Source organism: Bos indicus x Bos taurus, chromosome 7 (assembly GCF_003369695.1).
Source record: "Bos indicus x Bos taurus breed Angus x Brahman F1 hybrid chromosome 7, Bos_hybrid_MaternalHap_v2.0, whole genome shotgun sequence".
NCBI classification, from domain to species: Eukaryota; Metazoa; Chordata; class Mammalia; order Artiodactyla; family Bovidae; genus Bos; species Bos indicus x Bos taurus.
Window position 1 is genome coordinate 90,532,853 of NC_040082.1, and position 15,983 is coordinate 90,548,835.

Genomic DNA, 15,983 nt, shown 5'->3' on the forward strand with positions numbered 1-15,983 from the left:
GCCCCTGACAGACCCGTGTGCTCTGCAAACCCTTCTGCCTGAGTATTTCCCTGGGGAGCAAAGGAGCCGGAGCACATGGGTCAGAATCCGGCAGAGTGAGCTCTGGTCCAAAAAACAGTCTGAGCATTGCCAGGAAAAGCAGGTCTTGTTTTGCAAATTCGTGCTCCACCAATTAAAGGGGCACAGATGCATAGCTGGCTGCCTTTCTCTTTTTAAAATTTTACTTTGTAGTAGCTTTAGATTTACAGAAAAGTTGCAAGAATATTACAGAAAACTTCCAAACACACACCTCCTGTAATTAACATCTTACATGAGGCTGATACTTATGATACAATTAATAGACTGGTATTGACACATAATTATTAACCAAAGTCCACAATTTATTGAGATATCCATAGCAATTTTCTCCTAATATTCTTTTTCTTTCCTAGGATCCCACCCAAGACCCCACGTAACATTTAGTCATCATGTCTCCTTAGGTTTCTCTGGGCTGTGACAGTTTCTCAGACTTTAAAAAAGAAAAAGATTTTTTGATGTAGACCATTTTAAAATTCTTTATTGAATTTGTTACAACATTGCTTCTGTTTTAAGTTCTGGGCCAGGAGGCATGTGGGATCTTAGCTCCCCTGACCAGGGATCGAACCCTCGCCCCCTGCATTAGTAGGCGAAGTCTTGACCATTGGACCTCCAGGGAAGTCCATCACAGACTTCCCTTGTTGTTGATGCCCTTGACGGCTTTGAGGAGGACTGGGGTCAGAGATTTGGTAGAACTTCCCTCCGTGGGAGTTTGTCTGGTGTTTTTCTCATGGTGACACTGGAGCGCTGGGTGTGGGGGGAGGACACAGGTGAGGGGCCGTCTCATCCATCATCTTGGGGTGCCTGTCATCAGCATAACTCTTCTTTGGTGTTGACCTGGGTCCCCGGGCTGAGGTCGTGCTGGTCAGGTGTCTCGACTGTAGAGTCACGCCTCCCTTTTCCCATACTGTCCCCTTTGGAAGGAAGTCACCGTGCCCAACTCATGCTGACAGAGAAGTTACTCTCCATCTTCTTGGGGCTAGAGTATTTACATACATTATTTGAAATTCTTCTGTGCAAGAAAAATTTGTCTCTTCTCCCCATGTTTATTTATTCAGTCACTTGCTTACTTCTATATGGACTTGTGGACATTTTATTTTGTACTTTGAATCACCATCCAATACTTTATGATATATTTTGTTGGTCAGGCCTGTCCAGCATGGGCCATGGAGAGCTCCCTCAGTTGTCTGCTATGTCTGTCGGACAATTTCTGGCTCATCAGAGACCAAATCCTGTGGGGTCAGCCCATGAAGAATGCTGCTTATATTCCAAATATAATATAGATGAGACCTTCCTTTTCTCTGGGCCCCAGCTTTTACTATCCAAAAAAAAGGTTTATGGGACTTCCCTGGTTCGCCTTCCAATGCAGGGGGCAAGTGTTCCATCCCTAGTGGGAGAGCTAAGATCCCACATGCGGCAAAAAAAATCAAAACATTTTTTAAAAAGGAGCAATAGTGTAACACATTCAATATGTGTGTATGTTAGAGGCTTCAGTCATGTCTGACTCTTTGCCCTGCCATGGACTGCAGCCTACCAGGCTCCTCTAGCCATGAGATTCTCCAGGCAAGAATACTGGAGTGGGTTTCCATACCCTCCTCCATGGGATCTTCCTGACTCAGGGATCGAACTCAGGTCTCTTGCATTGCAGGCTGATTCTTTACTATTTGAGTCACCAAGAAAGCCCAACAAATCGTCCACATCAAAAAAAAAAGTATTAAAAAAAAGCTTAATGTTTGTTAGATGATCTGATGAGAGCCCTCTGGCGCTGATGGTTTGTGATTTTTCTGTGCTCATGAACAGATGTATTTTCTCCCAATGATTTCCCAACACTAAACAAATTCTGTTGCTATCATTCTGTCTGAACTCCACGCTTCTGCGGCTGGACTTGTGGTGCCTGGTGGCTGGTGTCCACTCCCGGCTGGGTCTGCAGGCCACTCCCAGAAGAGACGGGGATGGACTTGCTTGGCAGCCCCACAGAAGACACGTCCTGTAAGTTTCCATGTGTGCAGAAATGGGCACATGATCTGGGCTCTGCCCAGGACTGTAACTGTAGAAATGTCAGAGGCCATGCCTCCTGGGTGGAATGTCACAAAAGGAGGTTGTTCAGCTCCAAGGCCTGTAGGGAAAAGCAACTGTGGTGGTGACACAGAGATGTGTGTGGAGTCAGTGTGTGGTGTTTCTGTATGTCCTTGAACTGGTGGCTCAGCCTCTCTGTGCCTCCAATTCCTTATGTACTAAATGCAGGTAGTGAGCCTTCCACAGAAGGGGTATACAAGGATTAAATGAGATGGTTTATGTAAAGTGCCCAGGGGAATGCCAGGCATAAAATCAGGAGGGCTCTCCTGCCCTGAGCACTCAAGAGGGCTCATGGGTCTGAGGACCCAAAGGCCAAGACTTTGAAAACAGGGGGTCTAGGGCAGCCAGATGGGCTACCTCAAACACATGTTCTCCTCGATGGCATCTCCTGGCAGAGTCCTGCTGAGAGCTCCCATTCTGCCTGCATCTCCCCCATGCAGCCCATCACAGAGCCCACCCTAGAGAGGAAAGATTGTCCAGAGACGGACAGCCACATCCCTGATGTCACACAGCAGCGAGTACCAACTCTGCCCACCCCCGTACCATACTATGCCCATGAGCCAGGTAGGGACATCAGGTTGTCCCCGTTCTCTGGGGCCAATCTGTATGGATCTGAATGGTTCGTCACCCTAGAGTACCAGCCATTTTTCCCACTTGAGCATATATTCTCTGCCCAGTGTTGTCACATCCCCACAGGGTGACCTTGGGTGACTCCCTTCTCCCCTCTGGGCCTCCACTTCCCACTTCTGTAAAATGAGGGGTGTGTGGTAACAGTACCTCACTCCCTAGGTGTGACTGCCTCAATGATGGCCCCCAAAGGTATCCAGATTCTAATTCTAGGAAACCACAAATGTTCCCTCAGGTGGCAAAAGCAATTTTGCAGATAGGATTAAGTTAAGGAACTTGAGGGACCTCCCTAGTGGCTCAGTGGTAAAGAATCCACTTGCCAATGCAGGAGACATGGATTCAATCCCTGATCTGGGAAGATCCCACATGATGTGGAACAACTAAATCCATGCACCACAACTACCCAGCCCACACTCTAGAGCCCGTGCTCAGCAACAAGAGAAGCCACCTCAGTGAGAAGCCTGCGCACCGCAACTAGAGTAGCCCCTGCTCGCTGCAACTAGAGAAAGCCTGCATGCAGCAACAAGACCCAGTGTAGGCAAAAATAAATAAGCAAATAAATTTTTTTTTTTTTAAGAAACTTGAGACGGGGGATGTGAACGTTAATTGTATAGAAGCCAGCTACATGGTCAAACACGATTCTAGATATTTCCATTGAGGGAGTTTTCTAAATGAGATTTATATTTAAATTCATGCACTTTGAATAAAGCAGATTGCCTGTCATTGTGTGGGTGGGCCACATTTAATCAGTTGAAGGGTTCAAGGTGTGGGGGCGTCGGGGCAGGGAACTCAGGTGTGATTCATCCTGGGGCAAAATTCCTCTCCAACTGTGAACCTATGAAATCAAGCAATTTCTCTGCTTCTAAAATACAAAGGTGAGACAGGCACAGAATAGATATTCCCACTGCAAATGGGAGAAATTGGAAGGATGAAGGGGTCACAAGTCCCAGCGAGTCTGAAATTTGGCAGGGCAAATTCCACTAGATTTTCTTAAAGGCAAATTCCATTAGTTTTAAGGCTGAAGAATCATCCTCTTTGGTTCAATGCCCTTTCCTCCGGGTCCACATGGTGACATTCCTGCCTCTGTGGTTCCCTGCACTTTCAATATTGCAGTCACCATGCTGTGATCCACAACCTGATCCCACCAGCAAAAGCAGCAGTATTCTTTTAACATATTTATTTCTTTGGGTGGGTTGGGTCTTAGTTGTGGTGCACAGGCTTCTTTGTTCCACGGCACGTGGGATCTTAGTTCCTGGAAGAATGAATGAATGAAAATAGTCACTCAGTCATGTCCGACTCTTTGCAACCCCATGGACTGCAGCCCACCAGGCTCCTCTGTCCATGGAATTCTCCAAGCAAGAATGCTGGGGTGGGTTGCCATGCCCTTCTCCAGGGGATCTTCCTGACCCAGGGATTGAACCCAGGTCTCCTGCATTGTAGGTAGGTTCTTTACCATCTGAGCTACCAGGGAGGCCAGAATCAAACAAAATTCCCTGCATTGAAAGACAGATTCTTAAGCAATGACCACCAGGTTAAGCAGTATTTTAAATCAAGCACGCCTGATTCACTGCTCCCAACACACTTCCCCTGAAAAAGGCAGGGTAAGTTGAGAGGACTGGGGTCTTATCCCTGGGAAGGTCCCTGCCTCAATGTCCCCATCTGTAAAATGGGTAATATTTCCCATCACACAAAGTCATGGTGAGAGCAGGAAATTATGCCAGTGCCTCACATATAGCAGACACTCGGTAAACATGACTTATGGGTTTGTTTGTTTTTTTTCGTTTTATTTATTTATTTATTTTTGGTTGTGCTAGGTAGATAGAGTGCCTGATGAACTATGGAATGAGGTTCGTGACACTGTACAGGAGACAGGGATCCAGACCATCCCCATGGAAAAGAAATGCAAAAAAGCAAAATGGCTGTCTGGGGAGGCCTTACAAATAGCTGAGAAAAGAGGAGAAGCGAAAAGCAAAGGAGAAAAGGAAAGATATAAGTATCTGAATGCAGAGTTCCAAAGAATAGCAAGAAGAGATAAGAAAGCCTTCTTCAGCGATCAATGCAAAGAAATAGAGGAAAACAACAGAATGGGAAAGACTAGGGATCTCTTCAAGAAAATCAGAGATACCAAAGGAACACTTCATGCAAAGATGAGCTCGATAAAGGACAGAAATGGTATGGACCTAACAGAAGCAGAAGATATTAAGAAGAGATGGCAAGAATACACAGAAGAACTGTACAAAAAAGATCTTCACAACCCAGATAATCACGATGGTGTGATCACTGACCTAGAGCCAGACATCCTGGAATGTGAAGTCAAGTGGGCCTTAGAAAGCATCACTACGAACAAAGCTAGTGGAGGTGATGGAATTCCAGTTGAACTATTCCAAATCCTGAAAGCTGATGCTGTGAAAGTGCTGCACTCAATATGCCAGCAAATTTGGAAAACTCAGCAGTGGCCATAGGACTGGAAAAGGTCAGTTTTCATTCCAATCCCAAAGAAAGGCAATACCAAAGAATGCTCAAACTACCGCACAATTGCACTCATCTCACACGCTACTAAAATAATGCTCAAAATTCTCCAAGCCAGGCTTCAGCAATATGTGGACCATGAACTTCCTGATGTTCAAGCTGGTTTTAGAAAAGGCAGAGGAACCAGAGATCAAATTGCCAACATCCGCTGGATCATAGAAAAAGCAAGAGAGTTCCAGAAAAACATCTATTTCTGCTTTATTGACTATGCCAAGGCCTTTGACTGTGTGGATCACAATAAACTGTGGAAAATTCTTCAAGAGATGGGAATACCAGACCACCTGATCTGCCTCTTGAGAAATCTGTATGCAGGTAAGGAAGCAACAGTTAGAACTGGACATGGAACAACAGACTGGTTCCAAATAGGAAAAGGAGTTCGTCAAGGCTGTATATTGTCACCCTGCTTATTTAACTTATATGCAGAGTACATCATGAGAAACGCTGGACTGGAAGAAACACAAACTGGAATCAAGATTGCGGGGAGAAATATCAATAACCTCAGATATGCAGATGACACCACCCTTATGGCAGAAAGTGAAGAGGAACTCAAAAGCCTCTTGATGAAAGTGAAAGAGGAGAGTGAAAAAGTTGGCTTAAAGCTCAACATTCAGAAAACGAAGATCATGGCATCCGGTCCCACCACTTCATGGGAAATAGATGGGGAAACAGTGGAAACAGTGTCAGACTTTATTTTTCTGGGCTCCAAAATCACTACAGACGGTTACTGCAGCCATGAAATTAAAAGATGCTTACTCCTTGGAAGGAAAGTGATGACCAACCTAGATAGCATATTCAAAAGCAGAGACATTACTTTGCCAACAAAGGTTCATCTAGTCAAGGCTATGGTTTTTCCTGTGGTCACATATGGATGTGAGTGTTGGACTGTGAAGAAGGCTGAGCACCAAAGAATTGATGCTTTTGAACTGTGGTGTTGAAGAAGACTCTTGAGAGTCCCTTGGACTGCAAGGAGATCCAACCAGTCCATTCTGAAGGAGATCAGCCCTGGGATTTCTTTGGAAGGAATGATGCTAAAGCTGAAACTGCAGTACTTTGGCCACCTCATGCGAAGAGTTGACTCATTGGAAAAGACTCTAATGCTGGGAGGGAGTGGGGGCAGGAGGCGAAGGGGACGACAGAGGATGAGATGGCTGGATGGCATCGCTGACTCGATGGACGTGAGTCTGAGTGAACTCCGGGAGTTGGTGATGGACAGGGAGGCCTGGCGTGCTGCGATTCATGGGGTCGCAAAGAGTCGGACACGACTGAGTGACTGATCTGATCTGATCTGATCTGAGGCCTTCATTGCTGTGCAAGGGCCTTCTCTAGTTGCAGCAAGCGAGGGCTATTCTCTATTTGCAATATGCAGGCTTTTCACTGTGGTGGCTTCTCTTATTGCAGAGCACAGGCTCTAGAGTGCAGGCTCAGTAATTGTGGTGCTTCGGCTTAGTTGATCTGAGGCATGTGGGATCTTCCCAGGTCAAGGATTGAGCCTGTGTCTTCTGAATTAGCAGGCAGATTCCTAACCACTAGACCACAAGGGAGGTCTGTAACTTGCGTCTTTATAATTTTTTGCCAAAATGCATATTTCTATACCGCAGTGTCTCTCGAAGCAGTCTGACCTGTTGCTTATGGATCAAGAGATTCAAAGTGAAAAAAAAAAATATGAGATTCAAAATGAAAACAAAAGGTAGTCCAAGGATTTCCCTGGTGGTTCATTGGCTGACTCCAAGCTTCCAATGCAGGGGACATGGGTTTGATCCCTGGTCAGGGAACTAGATCCCACATGCTGCAAGTAAGACCGATCAAAGCACAATCAAATACATAAATAAAAATAAATACTTTTAAAAAATGTGGTCCACTTAATTATGGATCTATGAATGTCATCCAATATAAGAGAGGGGCGAGATTCTCCTTGATGTTGTTCAGTCGCTCAGTTGTGTCCAACTCTCTGCGACTCCATGGACTGCAGCACACCAGGATTCCCTGTCCTTCACTGTCTCCTGGGGTTTGCTCAGACTCATGTCCATTGAGTTGGTGAGGGACTCTCCGACTCGTTTATTGATTTTGTCTTCAAAGGCTATGTAATGAAACGGAGAATTTCTGGGGTCTCTGGAAGGTCAGCCTCTTTTCCCAGAGCTGCCTTTGGGGGAGGGGGTGGCTTTCCTCCCCTTGTAAACCCCATAAGCCTGAGGGGTTAGCTCTGCTCCAAGGGCTGTTAGATGGTTTTAACCCCTTGGGGACAGCCCAGGAGGTGAAACCACCTTTTATAAGGAGACCAGAGTCCAGGCTAAGAGTCTTTAGGAGGAAGTGGTCCAAACCATGGGGAATATCCACCCCCATGGGCTTCAGAGTGACATAGCAAGATCCTGCCTCCCTGTGCCTCCGTTTACTCATCTGTCCAATGGGTCAGTAGCAAGGTTGCAACTGACTCAGCAGTAAAGAATCCACCTGCCAATGCAGGAGATCCAGGAGACACAAGAGACACGGATTCGATCCCTGGGTCGGGAAGATCCCCTGGAGGAGGGCATGGCAACCCACTTCAATATTCTTGCCTGGAGAATCCCATGGATAGAGGAGCCTGGCAGGCTACAGTCCATGGGGTGGGAAACAGTCAGACATGACTGAACACATGTATCTGTCTAGAGAAGTCAGAACATGAAAATGTGGGCTAGGGCCTGGCCTGTGTTATGTGATCACCAAAAGTTAATTGTTAGAGTCATACATCCCAGAAAGGCAAAAAGCAGAACTCGGACATTCTCCATCAGCCTTAGCAAAAAGGAACAAAAGGCGCAGATACTGGCAGATCTGGAGCTCAATCTGGAGACCAGGCTGCCTGGGGTCTAATCTCCATGTCATTGTTTGACCTTGGCTCAACTCACCTGTGAGTCCCATTTTGCAGATGGTAAAACTGAGTCAAGCTCAGAGCAAGGTGGCACTGCAGGGTCACAGAGCTGGTGGGTAGCAAGGTCAGGCTCTGAACCCAGGACTGTCCAATGTCCAAGTGTCTGCCCTTGACCTCCGAGCTGGATGGTTCCATTAACTGCTGCTGTGAAAGGATGTTGTCTGATTTCTAAGCACTCCCCACGGAAGGGCAGAGCAGATCTCTGTAGGGTCTGGAAAAGGAGAAGGGGAAGAAAAAACAAGCGACTGGTTTTGCTTTGACTTTCCGTTTTCCCTTTCCCCCACAGCCCCTCCCAACACGCTGAACTTCAACGGGGCTCATCGTAAGCGAAAGACGCTGGTGGCCCCTGAGATCAACATTTCCCTGGACCAGAGTGAGGGCTCCCTGCTGTCAGATGACTTCCTGGACACCCCCGATGACCTGGACATCAACGTGGATGACATTGAGACCCCTGATGAGACCGACTCACTGGAGTTCCTGGGGAACGGCAATGAGCTGGAGTGGGAAGGTGAGGTCGGTCGCTTACCGTCCCTACCCAATCCCCAAATCAGACCCCAGTGCTCCTCTCAGCTTCTGGGGCCGTCTTGCCAGAGTCCCCCCACCGCTCCCTTCCCAGAGGTTCAAGGTGGGCAGGGCTTCTTTTGTTGTTTTTTGGGGGTTTTTTTGGCCATGCTGTGTAGCATTTTAGTTCCCAGACCAGGGATGGAACTTGTTCCCCTGCATTGGAAGCATGGAATCTTAACCACTGGCTCACCAGGGAAGGCCTGGGGCAGGGCTTCCAACCCAAGACTCCCAAAACAGGCCCTGGGACTCCACGTGCATTCTCTCGTGGACTTGTGGACTTTGCTGGGAGACTTGTCTTTCACCCAATTCACTTGATCAAAGGTGATCAAGACCAGAAGGAGAGGCTGCCCCCTGATTCCACAAGTGTACGTGAAGTGAGTCTTGATTGCCATGTGGAGGTAGGCAATCCGTAGAGAGGGCAGGGATCCGTCGGGAAAACACGGTGCCTGCCTGCTCTCAGGGCAGTCAGAAAGCAGGGCTCTGGGTAACAGAACAAATGGACACAAGGTAATTGCACCTGGTCGCTGGTGCTGTGGGAGAAATAGGTGATGGGAAAGGGTAGGGGGGCTCATTCGGGCAATTCAACCCTCCCAAGGGACACTGGACCACATTTGGGGGCATCTGTGGTTGTCACAACTGGGGGGATCCTGGCATCAAGGGGGTGGGATCAGGGATGCTGCTCCACACCCTGTAGTGCCCAGGACGCCCCCCACAGGCAGTGACTGGCCCTGAATGTCCACAATGCCCAGCCCAAGACACCCTGAACCAGGATTCCTAGGGTGAGGAGGGTTCTTCGGCAGGGTTGTCGGGACTGGCCTCACTGGATGGGTATTACTGGGGCTGATATTCCAAGGCAAGAACACAGGTGAGAAAGATGGCAACAGGGAATCTCCCTGGTGGTCCAGTGGCTAAGACCCCACGCTCCCAATGCAGGGGGCCCAGGTTCGATCCCTGGTCAGGAAACTAGATTCTGCATGCTGCAACTAAAGATCCTGCATGCTGCAACAAAGAGGGCGCAACCAAATAAGTACTTTTTTAAAAGGTAGCAATGGTGGTGTCCATGGGGACGGAAGCAGAGGCACAGCATTTGTTGGGTGGATGTGAAATATGAAGGGGAAAGAGGTCGAAGGTGGTAGCTGGGTTTGGGGCCTGAGCAGCTGGGAAAACAGCCAGGCTATTTTCTGAGGTGGGAAGATTGCAGGATGACAGATGGGCAAGAGACAGATAATTTCAAGAGTGGTTAAGAACCCCCGAGAAGCCCAGAGAGGGAAAAAATGTGTACAAGGTCACCCAGCAAGAATGGGCTCTATCCAGCAAAAGGGTGAGATGAGTGGTCTTCCTCTGGCCTGGGGAGGAGAGGAAGAGGCTCTGTGGCCACGGGCGGCCAAGGCAGCCCAGAGAGGGAGGCTGGGACGAGATGTCCAGATTCAGGCGTCCCTCTCTCTCACCCTCCCTGCTGCCCTGCTCCAGATGACACCCCCGTGGCCGCTGCCAAGAACATGCCTGGGGACAGCGCGGATCTGTTTGGGGACGGCTCAGCGGAGGACGGCAGCGCAGCCAACGGGCGTCTGTGGAGGACGGTGATCATTGGGGAACAGGAACACCGGATCGATCTACACATGATCCGGCCCTACATGAGGGTGGTAACCCATGGAGGTGAGACCATGCCCTGAGGGCCCCCTCCTGGCTCCAACAACTAGAGGGCCCAGCAGTGGTCCTCTCTGAACCTCGGTCTCTTCTTCTGAGCCAGGGGGATGTTAAACTGTAGTGTCTAGGTGTGCAGGGATGAAACTCACATGGGGGCAAGGCTTAGACATGTGGGGGCACACCAGAGGTGCCCATGAGGGTGGCTGGCATCCCCCATGGAAGGTGTTTTCTGGCTTCTTTAGCCAGGGTGCTGGGGCCCCGAGCTGTGTCCTCTGAGTATGGGCAGTGAGTGGGAGGGGGCTGGCCAGCTATGAGACGCATGCATGTGGTAGAGCACAGGGCAACTCAGAGCTGGGAGAGGGCTCTGCCCAGCCCTGTCCAGCGCTGCTCACCAGCTGCCTCTCCACAGGGTACTACGGAGAAGGTCTCAATGCCATTATCGTCTTTGCTGCCTGCTTCCTCCCAGACAGCAGCTCCCCTGACTACCACTACATCATGGAGAACCTCTTCCTGTAAGTGACCTGGCCACTCCATCCCAGCTGCCCACAGTTCTGAGGTTCCCAGCCGGTGGGCAGGACAGGCAGCAAGGATCACACTGGGTGGTTCTGCCTGGTACCAGGGAAGGGCTGGACCACGGACAGACCTGCATCTGAGTCCTCTGCTTGCCCGCTGGGCCTCACTGGTGCTATTGTCATCATCACTGGCATTTACGGAAGCCCACCCGGGGCGCTCAGCGGTAAAGAATCCACCCGCCAATGCAGGAGACACAAGAGACATGGGTTCGATCCCTAGGTTGGCAAAATCTCCTGGAGGAGGACACAGCAACCCACTCCAGTATTCTTGCCTGGAGAATCCCATGGATAGAGCAGCCTGGCGGGCTACAGTCCTTAGGGTCACACAGAATCAGACTCGACTGAAGTGACTGAGCACGCATGCACACTATGCGGTAGCCACAATGCTAAGGGCTTTGTATGTGAGAGCATGTTCCATCCCCAACAAGACTCTGTGGGGTAGTTACAGTTGCCTCCCATTCTGTGGCTGCAGTGCTTGAGGCACAGAGAGGTTAAGTCACTTGCCCAAGGACACACAGGTAGTTTTGCTAGGATGGAGACAGATAATTAAGCCCTTGGTGGGACTTCATTGGTGTCCAGTGGTTAAGACCACACCATCCTTGGGTTCTTAATGCAGGGCCGTGGGTCTGATTCCTGGTTGGAGAACTAAGATCCCATATGCCTCCTGGTGTGGAAAAAAAAAAAAAAAATACCTGGCAGATGACAGTAAGAGCTCAGCAAATCGTTATCACTCCAATTTTCATTATTATGAAGATTTCCTTCTTCCTCGGGGGGCAGCAGGGTGGGGGGGCAGTTGAGGGTGCCAGGTGGGTCAGAGGAAGAGGAAGTACCCATGGAAGGTCAGATCAGAAAGCAGCCTGACTTACCAAGGAGCCCAGTCTCCCTGATTTACAGATGGGGAAGTGGAGGCTGAAAGAGGAGAAGATTCTTCTGAAATCACTTAAGGGGAGACAGGGCTGGGATGGACCCCAGGTCCCTGAAGTCAGGTGCAGTGGACCACTGGCTGTGGGTGTTTGTCCCCCAAGGGCATCTGGGGCTGTTGAAACTTACATTCCAGAATTAATGGAGCCATTAGATGAGTTCAAGAGTATAAATCACTTGGCACCTAGTAAACACTCAAAAAAATTGTTGTTTAGTCCCCCAAGGGCATCTGGAGCTGTTGAAACTTACATTCCAGAATTAATGGAGCCATTAGATGAGTTCAAGAGTATAAATCACTTGGCACCTAGTAAACACTCAAAAAAATTGTTGTCTAGTTGCTAAGTTGTATCCAACTCTTTCCAACCTGTGGACTGCAGGGCGCCACTGTCTCCTGGAATTTGCTCAAATTCATGTCCATCAAGTTGGTATGCCCTCCAGCCGTCTCATCCTCTGTGGTCCCCTTCTCCTCATGCATTCTATCTTTCCCAGCATCAGGGTCTTCTCCAATGAGTGGGCTCTTCCCATCAGGTGGCCAAAGTACTGGAGCTTCAGCTTCAGTCCTTCCAACGAAATGTTCCGGGTTGATTTCCTTTTAGGATCGACTGGTTTCCTCTCCTTGCAGTCCAAGGGACTCAGTTTAAAACAAAAAACAAACAAAACTCCTCAGTAAGATAGTAACTACTACTATCATTGTGCCCACTGACCCAGATTTGGGGGTGTTTGGGAGTCCTCTGCTCCCCTCCCCCGCTATCCTGCTGAGCATGCCAGGACAGCCAACAACACCTGAACAGGTGTGACACAGCCAGGGCAGGTAGAAACAGAAAGGACGGGGGCCACAGGACCTAGTCCTGGGAAACTGGGCTTCCTGACTCTGAGCCAGTCCTTCCGGGTCCCCGGTCCTCTGTGCCTCGTGACTAGGTACGTCATCAGCAGCCTGGAGCTCCTCGTGGCAGAAGATTACATGATCGTGTACCTGAATGGCGCCACGCCCCGGCGGAGGATGCCGGGCATTGGCTGGCTGAAAAAGTGCTACCAGATGATCGACCGGAGGTGAGTGCATGGGGCTGGGGGACGGCCTCAGCGTGCGGTGGGACCCGCGCACTGAAGTCCCCCCCCACTCTGAAAGGGCGCGGCTGGGACGGGCATAACAAAGCGCCAGACTGGGCGGCTTAAACAGCAGACGTGTGTTGTCTCCTAGTTCTGGAAGCTAGAAGTCTTTGGTCAAGTTGTCTGCAAGGTCAGTTCCTTCTGGAACTGTGAGGGAGAACCGGCCCTGTGCACGCCTGTGTGCAAATGCCCCCTTTTATAAGGACCCCAGTGACTGTGGGTTAGGGGGCAGGCCCTGCTGGGATATGATCTCACCTTAGCTAATGACCCCTGCAGTGATCCTGCTCCCAGACAAAGAGGGAGACCAGACAAAGACCCCTGCAGTTCAACTCGCCCGTAGCAGGTGCTTGGAACTGGGGGCCCTAGAAAATCTTTCAGGAAGGAGAGGTGATGTGGCCATGCAAGGGCTTCCCAGGTGGCGCTAGTGGTAAAGAGCCTACCTGCCAGTGCAGGAGACATAAAAGATGTGGGTTCAATCCCTGGGTTGGGAAGATCCCCCAGAGGAGGCCATGGCAGCCCCATCCAGTATTCTTGCCTGGAGAATTTCATGCACAGAGGAGCCTAGTGGACTACAGTCCATGGAGTCACAAAGAGTTGGACACGACTGAAGTGACTTACACACACACGCACATGGCCACACAGTCAGATGCTCAGAATCTAAATTAAGAGGGAGCCAGGGCCAGACATCAGCTCTGCCACCTGCAGACTCTTCCAGGGGTGGAGGGGGTGGGCTTAGCTTAACCAAGACTCAGTCTCCTCCCCATCAATGGAGATCATCAGAGCACTGCCTGGGCTCACAGAGTGGGTGACACCCTTTAGCTGCTCCCTCCCCGGGGCTGTCCCCCCAGGGAGCCCATATTGCTCTCTCTGCCTCCCCACACAGACTTCGGAAAAACCTGAAGTCCTTAATCATCGTCCACCCATCCTGGTTCATCCGCACCGTTCTGGCCATCTCCCGCCCTTTCATCAGGTGAGATCGTGATCTGAGTCTCGATACCCACCTGGGTTGTCATGTGTCTTTTCTTTTTTAATCAGCATTTTCCAGCTCCTCTCTTGGGAGTCTATATGTTGTTTTACACAGTTTAAAAGTGGACTTCCCCGGCAGTCCGGTGGTTAAGATTCTGTGCTTCCAGTGCAGGGGGATTTAGGTTCCATCCATGGTGGGGGAACTAAGATCCCTCATACCGTGTGACACGGCCACTATCTGGACCTTTGTCGGCCAAGTGACGTCTCTGTTTTCTAACACACTGTCTAGATTTTTGTCATAGCTTTCCTTACGAGGAGCAAGCGTCTTTTAATTTCATGGCTGCAGTTATCATCCACAGTGATTTTGGTGCCCAAGAAAATAAAGTCTGTCACTGCTTCCACCTTTTTGCCTTCTATTTGCCATGAAGCGATGGGACCAGATGCCACGATCTTAGTTTTTTTTTAATGTTGAGCTTCAAGCCAGCTTTTTCAGTCTCCTCCTTCACCTTCACCAAGAGGCTCTTTAGTTCCTTTTTTTATTGTTTATTATTTTACTTTTTGGCCATGCTTCTCAGCATGTGGGATCTTAGTTCCCCAGCCAGGGATCGAACCCAGGCCCCCTGCCGTGGAAGCTCGGAGTCCTATCCACTGGACCACCAGAGAAGTCCCTATTTGATTATTTTATGACTTATTGTACAGTTACATTCTCTTAGCCTTAGAGAACGTAACTCATTGTTAGAAAAACTGATTTGACCTTGAAAAGGAGTTTATTTGACATTGTACCAAAATTAGATTTAAGGTAATGTTTTTTTAAAAAAAATCACGAGTTCAAAGCCCCAAGCTGGTGATCAGTCACGTCAGTAGTAGCCAGTGGCCAGAGCTGGATTTGGACAGGAAGAAGCCATTCACCCTGGAAGAATGGAAGATGAATCAGCAGTGCCCAAGTGCACCTGTCTCATGCCCAAGTGACTACTGGTGCCACCAGACAGTGACGATGGTGCCATGAAAGTGTTCTTGGGAAGACTGACACAGAGGAGCACCTCCTGGGGAAGATGGAGCCTGGAGTCTGATATTAATAGCATCTCATCCCTCTCTGCTTTCTTCCTTCCTTTCCTCTCTGCTCAAAAGTCCATATAGTCAAAGCTATGGTTTTTCCAGTAGTCATGTACGGATGTGAGTGGGACCAAAAAGAAGGCTGAGCACCGAAGAATTGATGCCTTCAAATTGTGGTGCTGGAGAAGACTCTGGAGAATCCCTTGGACTGCAAGGAGATCAAACCAGTCAATCCTAAAGGAAATCAACCCTGAATGTTCACTGGAAGAACCGATGCTGAAGCTGAAGCTCCAGTAGTTTGGCCACCTGATGCAGAGCCAACTCATTAGAAAAGACCCTGATGCCAGGAAAGATTGATGGCAGGAGGAGAAGAGAGTGACAGAGGATGAGATGGTTGTATGGCGTCACCGACTCAATGGACGTGAGTTTGAGCAAACTCAGGGAGATAGTGAAGGACAGAGAGGCCTGTGTGCTGCAGTTCATGGGATCTGAAAGCGTCAGACACAACTGAGCGACTGAACAACAACTCTCTGCTCAGCGGAGACTGGTGTCAGACACATGGCTCAGGAGCCTTCCCTTCTTGCAGGCAGAGACCCCAGGTTCTGCTCTGTACCCGCACCAGGGGCAGGGGATGAGGTCTGGCATGGGCTGAGAGGGAGGTTTGGGTGAGTGTGCTGGGGCATCCTGGAATAGGGCTGCATGTACATCCCTGGCTGCCATCGCTCCCTCTGACCCTGAGTCACCACCCCAAGGGCTGGCTTTCAGACGTGTCCCTCCTTCTCCTCCCACCAGCGTCAAGTTCATCAACAAGATCCAGTATGTGCACAGCTTGGAAGATCTGGAGCAGCTCATCCCCATGGAGCACGTGCAGATCCCAGACTGTGTGCTACAGTGAGTGTCTTGCGCCGTGGGAGCGCCGCCCCACCTCCATCCACATCATCCAT

At 49.6% G+C, this 15,983-nt stretch overlaps 1 protein-coding gene and 1 long non-coding RNA gene across 6 annotated transcripts in view; one reads left to right on the plus strand and one right to left on the minus strand.

Moving 5' to 3' along the window:
• The window catches only part of ATCAY (ATCAY, caytaxin), a 41,775-nt gene that overhangs the window by 15,081 nt on the left and 10,711 nt on the right, over positions 1-15,983 (plus strand). Inside the window, exons 3-9 of one of the 2 annotated variants that reach the window (XM_027547244.1) lie at positions 2,006-2,064; positions 8,496-8,717; positions 10,244-10,429; positions 10,830-10,932; positions 12,832-12,963; positions 13,904-13,990; positions 15,832-15,930. In XM_027547244.1, coding sequence (XP_027403045.1) covers positions 2,006-2,064; positions 8,496-8,717; positions 10,244-10,429; positions 10,830-10,932; positions 12,832-12,963; positions 13,904-13,990; positions 15,832-15,930 — 888 coding nt within the window. The remainder of the gene's footprint in view (positions 1-2,005; positions 2,065-8,495; positions 8,718-10,243; positions 10,430-10,829; positions 10,933-12,831; positions 12,964-13,903; positions 13,991-15,831; positions 15,931-15,983) is intronic. The other variant, XM_027547245.1, reaches the window with a different exon arrangement.
• On the minus strand, positions 1,729-12,308 carry LOC113895722. 4 transcript variants are annotated; one of them, XR_003511918.1, is made up of 3 exons: positions 11,859-12,308; positions 8,187-8,420; positions 1,729-2,191 (listed from the first exon to the last, which is right to left on the minus strand). It is a non-coding gene; the product is annotated as an uncharacterized LOC113895722 (long non-coding RNA). The 4 variants fall into 4 exon arrangements; XR_003511919.1 differs by lacking the exon at positions 1,729-2,191 and adding an exon at positions 3,502-4,030 and having other exon boundaries at positions 12,043-12,308; XR_003511916.1 differs by lacking the exon at positions 1,729-2,191 and adding an exon at positions 3,502-4,030.